At 39.5% G+C, this 10,740-nt stretch overlaps 1 protein-coding gene across 4 annotated transcripts in view; it reads left to right on the top strand.

Annotated features, from left to right (window-relative positions):
- Positions 1–9,826, top strand: part of coq10b (coenzyme Q10B) — an 86,052-nt gene extending 76,226 nt beyond the window's left edge. For 3 of the 4 annotated variants that reach the window (XM_051078947.1, XM_051078871.1, XM_051078914.1), the window contains exons 2-5: positions 7,046–7,201; positions 7,888–8,080; positions 8,207–8,308; positions 9,505–9,826. In XM_051078947.1, coding sequence (XP_050934904.1) covers positions 7,046–7,201; positions 7,888–8,080; positions 8,207–8,308; positions 9,505–9,672 — 619 coding nt within the window. In that variant the 3' untranslated portion in view covers positions 9,673–9,826. Of the gene's footprint in view, positions 1–2,495; positions 2,644–7,045; positions 7,202–7,887; positions 8,081–8,206; positions 8,309–9,504 lie in introns of those variants that run through there. The other variant, XM_018704406.2, reaches the window with a different exon arrangement.
- The last annotated feature ends 914 nt before the right edge of the window (positions 9,827–10,740 follow it).

The following is a 10,740-nucleotide window of genomic DNA, read 5'->3' as shown; positions in this document are numbered from 1 at the left end:
CAGCATTTCAGCTTGTTTCCCCCATGGAGCCAATGGAAATGACTGATGCAAAGCCATGTGTTTGGCTCACTGCTTCAGATGTGGGCCTTAAGTTCTACATTACACTGTAAAAACTTTAGGAACATGTATCTATGCTCTGGGTAGGGAAACACTTACATCCTCCTGTTCGTTGGCAGCGATGGATGTGACATATCCGGCAAAGCGACTGTCACTGCCTCCATAGATCTCCTGGTCATAAAAGCCAGTGGAGTCGAGGCCCACTCCTGCTCACCATCCTCCGCCAGCAAGGAGGCCTTCATCCCCTGGATCTCCAGGATCTGGGCTTCGATATCTGCAGGAAATAAACAAGAGAGGGTGAGAGATTGGAGAACTGCCAAAAGATTAAACTCCATTGTAAAATACGCGAATATGGGAAAAATTATGCTGTGTATTTTCCTCTTTGGATGACACTAGAAACCTTCCAAAGCTGTGCATTTGAGAATGGTGTATTTGTTTTCTACTGATACATAGATAATTTTTCTTTCCCTTATTTCAAATTAATACCATTAAATAGAAGATGCAAATAAGATATAATTAAATTCCTGGAGAGTGGGTGTAGCCGTCTGCCAAAGGCAAAGTGTAAACTGAGCACCTTTCTTTTATACTGTATTTTCCCGTAGGCATCACAGCAATGTAATAAAAAATATAACATGTCTTTTACATTATATACTGATCGCAAGAACACATTAGCAAACAGCAGCTCCAACAAATCAGATGCCCTGCTTTGCTAGTTAAGGAGAAACGTGAGGGAAACGCAAATAACAATAGTGAGCAGCAACTCTCTAATGATTTTACTGTCGTGAAAGAGTGTTCATCATAGTCTAAGACTTTACACGGCTTAAAACACATCTTTAAATCAATGAAACTTTAATTATATTGATGAAACTGAAAACATTGGGATTTTAGTTTTTTGCTCCAATATTGACCACATCTGATCAGGCCCGGCTCGGAAACCACTATTGCTAAACTTAGCAGTCATGGACCACATTACAGAGAAGCTGGCGACTGTTAAAACACAGTTTCAGACTTGAGAAAGCTGGAGAACTTCAGCGTCGTGTGGACATTGGTAACGTGAGGTCGAGTCGTGTTGTCAACTGGGTTAGCCGTATGAAAGGCGCCACAACAGTCAAACAGCAGTAAATAAATAGCTATTACTGAGAGCTAGTTGTATGGCAAAACGTGTGTTTTAATGGACGCCGATTGGTATCGTGGTGACGTTACATATAAACAAAATAACCGCTAAAAAACGATAAATGCTGCACAGTGCTGGTGGCTAACTAAAGCTAACGAGCTACAAACCAGCGCCATTATCTAAACCGTCCGCATTGTGTCGTAGCACGGCCTGCCGCGGATCACGTTTAAAAACAACAAGTTCATGCATCAATCCGTGCTACAGACACTGCAGCATTTACAGTAACAATTCCCGATATATGCTATTGTGAAACAGACATCTGAAAAGGAGGCTGTTTATGATTTTTTCCAAATAATTTACCTTCGTGCGTTTTGGCGATCTTCGCCATTTTGGTGATGGTTGCTGGAGTCTGAAACCGGATGTGCGTTAATCCAAACTTCGTCTCTTCCGAGCTGCTCTCAGATCAGTTTTAACATGGTTCTTGATCACTAATTGTAAACATATATATATATATATATATATATATATATATATATATATATATATATATATATATATATAGTACTCTGATATTTACTTTATTAAAACTATCAATACCATTGGAAACATACTCAGTAGTGCTTTCAAGTTTTTACTTTAAGGTACTAAATTATTGCCATCAAAATGTACTTTAGGAACAGAGAGTGAAAGCACTAATTGTGTAAAATGACCCATTTCAAATTATTATTATTATTAATATTATTATTATTACAATCAGCCTCTTTAAACCAAAATAATATAATAGCTGTAACTGATTATGGGAAATGTTTGCCAGATTATAAATCAATAACCACACAGTGATTGTGTGTGTGTGTGTGTGTGTGTGTGTAACCTTAAAGCAAAGTTAACTTGGATGTGTAAATTAAGACCGATTGCCTAGCAGGGCGTCCCCGTTAATAAGGTAAGTTTCTAACTCTCAAGAGCAGTTAAAAAAAACTTGTTTTTAACAAAGTTATCTTAAGAGGCAGGTAACATTGTACGTATTAACATATTGGACTCATAGACTGCGTAGGAATTTGACCTATACATGCAGGCGCCGCCCTAGATGTATTGGGCCAATCGGCGGTGCATAGTAAGGTTACACTACAGTGCAACCTGATCCTGAGCCAACATCTCGTGACATTCCTGCGGCGCGCGGTCGTGCGCGCGAGGCACAATACGACAGCAGCGCCGTCTGACGAACGGCAAGACTGGCCAATGGAGAACGTTCGGAGGGTGCGTTTGGTCCTATGGCAGACCAACTTTTGAAGAGGGCGTGGCGTTGCAGGGGGCGGTACTGAATCTACGGGCACTGATGCCTGACAGGGAGCGGAGAGATCCATCAAAGAAGGGAAGATGGCGAGAGGCGGACGGAGCTTGAGAAAAATAGCTGAGTGCTTGAAACAGTTACCTTCTGTAGCCAGCAGGGATTTACAGACCAAGAACAACGTCAGGTAAAATTTTATCTCTTTACTTTCGACAAAACCTGGAAAGTGTAGAGTGTGACAAACGAAGCTGAGGTAGCCGTTAACATTACTTAAAACATTCACTTAGCTTAGGTTAGACCTTAATACGTAGCAAACAAAAGAACTCAAACTAGTAACACCTTAACACCTAAGACAACTAACTAACGTGGTGACACTTGAAGTTCCTCTGTTTAGCATTGATAAGTAGGATACAAACATTTCATAAATGGTTTACAACAATCTGAAACGTAGTTGTACACAGAAGTCTTAACTAATGTATTTGTCAACCATTATAACTCCTCTTGTGGGCACCAACAGGTGGAGGCTCCTGTAGAGAATCATAACAAGCTGTAATGATATAAATATGTTGTAAATACAGTTTTATGTAAGTTGTGTGTAAATACTGTACTTATGTGGTGGAATGCAGCTAAGCATTTTTACCTAAGTGCAATGCTCAAGCAAACCTTTGAGGTGTTGTTGAACTGCAGAGAGGTGTTTTTATTGTTTACCCTTATTGAAATAAATGGGGTGGACAAAATAGTTGAAACACCTGTATGCAATACAGTTCAGCAGCACCACAAACTGCAGCCTTTAAAGTGACCATCAAGTTAAGACACCCGTTTGATACAGCTTCGACAATCACGGAACATCCTAACCTTCGTGAAGGAGGATTTATTGCAAAATTGATGTTTTAGTCCGCTTTAGTTTTAGCCAAATGTTCCTAATAAATTGCTACCTAAGTTACAGTTGTAGACAAGTACTGTAGTGGTGGAATGCAACTAAGCGTTTTTACTCAAGCGTTTACTTAAGTGTAAGTACCGATACCACAGTGTGAAAATATTCTAGTTAGTAACTAGTAACTAAAGGTGTCAAAAATGTAGAGTATGGAATAGAAGTGTAGTGTAGCATAAAATGGAAATGGAGTAAGTAAAAATTGTACTTTAACTTTAAGTATAAAGTTAATCAGTTACACTTCACCGCTGATATACCGGATTTGTCAACAATTACAACATATTCTATGAAGACATTATTATTACAAGTGTGTGGTATTTTCTCCAGGGGGATTTTCATTAGTCCTAAACATATTGCTAATATTTATATCTGCTTAAAATATATATTATAGTGTGTTATAAGACATTTATAAATACTAAATAGGGAACTTAAAAAAGAGTTACCATTAACATTCAACATTCATATGATTCCTCCAGCACATGCCTCCATATCACCTGATTCCTCGAACATCATAATTACTTGTGTTATACATGTTTTAGCATCAAGATGAAACCACTACAATATACTGTTAGGTTGAGTAATCTTTTATTTATTATTATTATTATTATATTTATATGTTTTATAATTCAACTTTTAGTCTGGAGAGTAACTAGTAACTATACCTGTCAGATAAAGGTAGTGCAGTTAAAAGTACAATATTTTCAGTATGAAGTGGCAGAAAATTTAAATACCTGACAAAACCTGGGCTAAATTCTAAATAAATTACATGCCACACTGCAGCCTAACCGTCTAATGTATGTGCAAAAGTGAGCTATGGATATTAACTACTTGACAGAAGAACTGTTGCATCTGTATGATGGTTTGCGTTATCTCAGGACAGCCATTTTTTTCTGGGGTTTAAGTCCTTGGGAGGAAGGGGTTTTTTGCGTGCCAGCTGAAAGGTGTAAGATAAGACCACTGCCAGTACTTTCCTGAGGGGAGAACTCAACTGAAATCCAAGTTCACCTCTCGCACAATGTTAGGAAAAGAATAAATTGTTTATTAGTGTTTTTCAGGAAAAGGGAGGTGGAATGTTCAGATTTTGTCCTGCATCTGCGCCCTTTTGGGGTCAGGTGTAACACTTAACTCTGTATGCTGGCACGAACTTGTCAGTTTGAGGTCAGTACATGTGTCGGCTATATCACATTTCAGGTAGTGGTGAATGGACTCTCTTTGAAGTGACCTGCAGAGCCAGTATTGCAACAGGAATTTGAAGCAGCACATCGTGAGAAGCACAGAATAGGTTTCATGGGTTTAAGCTAATGATGACATTGATATTGTCACATCACATTAAGCGGTGACATAATGGGTAGTTAAAGCTAAACACTTTGAGAGTTGTGTTGTGCTTCCACCATCCAGTGCCAGGGACATCGTGGGACGGGGTGCCACAGGTGCCATGGGTGACGGCCAGGCACAAATCAGTCAGTCACAGTGACCCTGGATGCTGCTTTTGTCACGAGTAGCATAATTTGAATTATATGTTCATAAACCTCTGCTGAGTTTACAAGCCAGTTTTTTTTTAACCATCCAGGATTAACAGAGTCCTCCATTCATGGTGTCAGGGACAATCTGACTGAGTGATCCTTCTGGCTGGAAATGCTGGAAATAGAACTGAAAGCTGCAATGATTAGTTGATTGATCAGTCTATCGATAGAAAATTAATTTGCAACTATTTTGATAATTTTGTGAATCCTTGTCGTTTTTCTGAAACAAAAAGCTAATATTTGCAGCTTCTCAAAAGTGATATCAGGGAGTAAACTGAATATGTTCAGGGTTTGGACTGTTGATTTAACACAAACCAACTAGTCTATTTGAATGTATTACCTTGGACTGTGGGAAATTATAACTTTGAATAAATATTATTATTTGACATTTCATTGACAAATTGATCAGTGGAGAAAATAATTGCCAGATCAATAAGGAAATAATAATTACTTGAGGCCCTTCAAATTATTATTAAATTATTCTGACTAATCACTTAATAATATTTTGATATTGGTTTGGTTGATTAAAAGTGAAGGAACCTGCTGTCAGAGCCCAATGTGACTTCTACAAATGACTGATTTTGTTTGAACTGTAGTAACTTTAAATTTAACTTGACTTTAAATTTAGACAACAATTGACTGAAACAATTGACATTTCCAATGTCAGTTGTTTAAAGAGCTGTCAATTGTTCAGCTCAACAGTTGTCGTGGGATCAAATATTTATTGTTTTTCCAGCCAGGACTCAGTATGTCAGACAGTGTGTCAGAAAAACTGTCTGCTGCTGGAAAACTGAAGTCCAGTCATTGATCTAATTCTGCAGGTTCTCTCCAAACAGAAAGTAGGCTACATGTATGAAACGTAGACAGGCAGGAAGTCACAGAACTGGGTTGAGCAAGACCAGGTAGTTAGGCTGCGCAGGGTTTTAGGTCTTTCAGGCTAGTAGTAAATTTGGTGCCCTTGACCTTGTTCCGTTTTGGTTTACAGGCAACTGTTACCTGTTTGATTTCAGTGACTAATGCTTGGGAGGTGTTTGCAAGAAGGCTTTCCATTTAAAGTGTCCTCTTCTCCAGGAATAAAGGCTTATGTTGCAGCTTTGATCTTGATTTATAGTTATTATAGGTTATTAGCACTAGGCTTTGTGTAGATGGAAATCATAGAAAACTAGTCGTTGTTCTCAAGAGTTCCTGTCCCCTTAATGGTTTGTTACAGAAAAGATTAAAGCTACTGTAATCTGTATTTTTATAATCATATCAGAGGACAGTTTGGCAATGTGAAAGTTGTCTCTGGTAGTGATTAACCTACAGACATTTGCCGGCTGAATCTGCAGCTCCTTTTGGCTCAATCGAGCTTCATGAAGAATTTCAGCTCATTATTTGTTTTTGGGTTCACTTTCACTTGCTCTATTTGAATCATTTTCAGCAGCAGCAGGCAGCTGTTGTCAGACTAAAAGCTCTTAAAACCCTCTGTCCACTACCTGCTCAGCAACAAACACCAGACAGACACAGTTAAAGAGCAGCTGGTTACCTTGTGGAGCATGTTGCAGCTTAAGAGCCAGATATTTCCCTCTAATGTTGCTCTGTTACTGCTAGATATGTAAATAATTAACCATTTGCACATTTGAGGCTAGAATGGGCTCACACCAAAGGAGACATTTTACTTTTCAGTGAAGTAGTAAAAGAGGAATAACAACATTTTCAAGAGAATTTTGATAAAAATAGAAAAGTTTATTTAGAGCCCCATTAGCTACTGTATCACACCAACAAATGAGACAACACAAATCAACAGCACTTACATTCAGCTCATAACAGCTGCTCAATATATATGGGGTATTTGTCATTATGATATTTCAAATAAAAAATTAATGAATGAATTCAATAATCAGATTTTCATGAAAGATTTTCATGCTTTATTGCAGCTACGAACCAGTCAAGCTCCTCTGTTTACTCACAGTTTCTTTAAATTACTCACAGAAGTAGCTTATTATATTGCTAGACAGTAATCAAACTGTATCTTGTGACAGATATTTTGGATACCAGTGTACTGCTCCTGCTCTGTTTTTGTGGTTCATGACAGTTTACTTTATTGATTCAAATCCTCACCCTGTTGGTCTCTGTATTGTTTGTTTTGTGATCAGATACCTGTCGTCATGTGGGATCCTGATGACGCAAATGCCTCCCCTGCTGGGTACAGCCATGCCAGGGCGCAGCGTTGTGTTGCCTGCCCGCAGCTTCTTCAACCTTGCCGATTCCTTCTCCAAGAGGAAGGAGTACTCCGAGAGACGAATCATTGGGTGAGTCTAAGTGGTGGTCAAAGGTTGAAGGTCACATTGACCTCACAAAACACGTTTTTGGCCATAACTCTCATCCGATTCGATTTTGGTTGTCTTCCTGATACATTTGCATATTAATGAGGTAAAACTGATTTTGCTTTGATGCACAGACGTCCCAGTACACTTTACAGGGAGCAACATTCAAATACAATAATATAAAACTTTAAAATGCAGATTTTTAAATTCCAATCACGTTTTGAATGCTGGTGCGCTGGCTCTGTATGACGTGCTAAATGTCCTCCTGTGTTCCATAGAGAGGTCATAATCACTAAATCTGCTTGTATAAATAGACGCAAGCGGCGGCAGCTATTTTCCCCTCAGCTGGAGTGATGCAGTTACATAATAGTAGAGTTGGAGACTGTCTCCATTTGTCTCTCATTCATTACACCTTGCCTTTATTTTGTTTATTATTTTATTATGCTTTTTTCCTTTCCTCTTGAATTCTTTTAGCCTCTCCTCATCTCTTCCCTCCCTCCCTTTCTCTCTCTATCTTTGCTCCTCATTGACCTAGATTTTACTGGGTCGTGCCAGACTTGTCTAGTGTTACATCACAATTACCAACCTTCACCTGTTTCCTGACATGCAGCTCTGCATGGTTGTATTTGCACACTCCGAGTTTATGGCTCTTTCCATCCTTGACTCTTTAGGTATTCCATGCAGGAGATATATGACGTGGTGGCCGGTGTGGAAAACTACCGCCTCTTTGTTCCCTGGTGTAAGAAATCTGATGTGATCTTCAAGCGATCTGGGTTCTGCAAGGCCAAACTAACTGTTGGCTTTCCTCCTGTGGTGGAGAACTACACCTCTCTTGTCACTACAGTACGCCCCCACCTGGTCAAGGTATGGCAGTGCCATCAGAAATCAGCAGACAGAGCGATAAAAAGTTTAGCAGTCAGTAGCAGTATTAGAGGACTTGAGTCAGTTAGAAGTCTTGGTTGCAATTAATGTGTATTTGTTGCTTGTCAGGCATCCTGTTCAGACGGTAAACTGTTCAACCACCTGGAGACAGTTTGGCGCTTCAGCCCTGGCCTCCCGGGTTACCCTCGTACCTGCACTGTGGATTTTGCTGTAAGCCTGTGAATATTCTCATTCATCCAGGTCATAGTTATCTCAAGGAAAGTTTTAATCGAAAGCAACCAGGTTGGTTGGACCAGTCCCAGCCTGGTCAGCTGCGAACACAAACTGATGAAGCCTTTTGGATGAGAGGTGAAACGTCTTCTAGACTATAACTAAGTCCAGTTGCTTTCGATTAAAACTTTCCTTGAGATATTTTGCTGTAAGCAGCAGGCAATCTGCTGTCAAACCTGCGAAGAGAGAAAAAGTAGGGGAGGGTGATTCACATAAGAACTGACTGACAAATCCCCCAAAACAATTTTTGTATTCACTGTAACATGTGCAAATTCAAGAATAATCTGGTAGTTCTTCTCCTGAAAAGGTACATTTTGGATTTAATGACTTAATGATTAGCTTTAAAAGACAAAGGGTGAAGTATTTTGTGAATACAGTTGCTGTGTCTACAATTGTATACTTCAGTTCTTACAGTTATATGCACTACACTGTGTACACCTTCATCTGTGCTAACAACTTGTCCTCCTTCTTTAGCTGCTATTTTCACAAGTTTGAAAATACATTGGTGGTCCCTCCTTTTCTGCTGCATAGCCAAGATTGCAACAATTGAGGGAGAGAAGTGTCCATTGTTCCATACTCAACTTTGACTGTTTGAGTCACCATCCTGGTTCTTATAGTGCACTGCATGTTTCCAAACTTGTCAGTGTGAGAACACGCAGAAACAGGGAGTTTTAGAAACAGCAACACAGACATCCACATTCACTTCTTGATTGGGTCTTATCAATCTCAACATATCCTTCCCTGAGTCATCATTTTAAAATGCCCTTTTAAAATGACAACATACTAGGTTGGACATAGCCTCAGTTGGAAAAGAGAAGAAAGGAGACAAATTGCACAAATTGCGAGAATCATGTTAAATAGAGAATTGATCCTGTTTTGAAATTGTTAGATTGCTAAAGATTCCCACCCCTAGAGAAGGGAAGGGAAATATTTAACCTTTGCTCCGTGTGTGTCCTGTGATCATGTGTTGGTCCTTCCATGTGTCTGAACTTGGCCTGTCTTCAGCTGCAAGTGTTGTATTTCTCATTGGATCAGTTTCAAACACACACAGACCTCTGACGTGTATACAGTATGAAATTCAGCTGCTAACTTTATCCTCTCCTCTCCCTCCCTCCTCCTCGCCTCTCTCTCCACAGATCTCCTTTGAGTTTCGCTCGCTCCTCCACTCCCAGCTCGCTCACGTCTTCTTCGATGAGGTGGTGAAGCAGATGGTGTCAGCATTTGAGCGTCGCGCCTCCAACGTATACGGTGCAGAGACGGTTATCCCTCGTGAGCTCATGTTCCACGAGATTCACCACACGTAGCGTTGCCCCCTGACACACAAACACAGATAACGCAGACAAACACAAAGCCCGATGCCAAAGAGAAATGAGAGGGGGGAAAGTGTAGACAGAAAGAAGAGACTACCTGTGTTCTAACTGCAGTGCCTTTCCCACAACAATGACCAAATTCCAACGATTTCCTATCTCATCTTTTATAACTGATGTGGATCCACCTGCTAATTTTCACCTTGGTGCTAAACATTTCAACATTATTTGCACTGTCATTCCCATTATCAGAGCTCAATCTGTGCCTGGTTGTGAAACTGAGCTCACAGGTTATGAGTGTGAGGTGAAATCATGGCTTAGCAGCGCTGTCAGTCGTGATTGGTCAAGTGAGCATGTCATCACATCTGTCAACATTAGCTACACTGCTCTAACTACCTTACAACCACTTCAGATTTAAAAAGCTGCTGCAGGAAGACAGTATGTCCTCCAGAAGCTCTGGTAGTTCAACTTATTTGTCTGCTCATGGTGACGTGTTACATCCTGTCATCTCACTCATTTGTTTGATTCATTAGTTGATTAATAGATATAGATTATAATGAATATCCTTGGGTGTTGGACTCTTGGACCTGGACATTTTCACAATTTTCTGCATTTTATAGACTAAAGAATCAATCAGTTAACTGATAATTTAATTAGTTGCAGGCCTATTAGACTAATTTTCTCTTCAGTGAGATTGATTTTGAGATGTATAGTATTTGATTTTCAGGGAGTTAAGTGCATATCACCTGTATTGAGATCCAGGCTGCAACTATTTCATCATCGATCTGCTGACATTTTTGTCTCAATTAATTGATTAGTTGTTTGATCTAAAATGTTCAGTTTATATTTATGTAAAACAGGAAAAACAGAAAGTCCTTAAAGGAGCAGGAACAAGTTGATTCTTGACATTTTATCTTTATAAATGATCCCCGCTGTAGTTGGGATGCAGATGAGCCCACTAGAGGTTGTATGAGAGAAGGGAACATTTTAAGATATTTCCCCCTTTAGCAGGTCTGTGCCTGAGGTGAAGCTACTTGAAGTTGTAGTGTTGACTAAATCTTATAA

The sequence above is a fragment of the Lates calcarifer genome, linkage group LG1 (genome assembly GCF_001640805.2).
Source record: "Lates calcarifer isolate ASB-BC8 linkage group LG1, TLL_Latcal_v3, whole genome shotgun sequence".
NCBI lineage: Eukaryota > Metazoa > Chordata > Actinopteri > Centropomidae > Lates > Lates calcarifer.
This window is presented reverse-complemented; position numbering and strand designations above follow the sequence as displayed.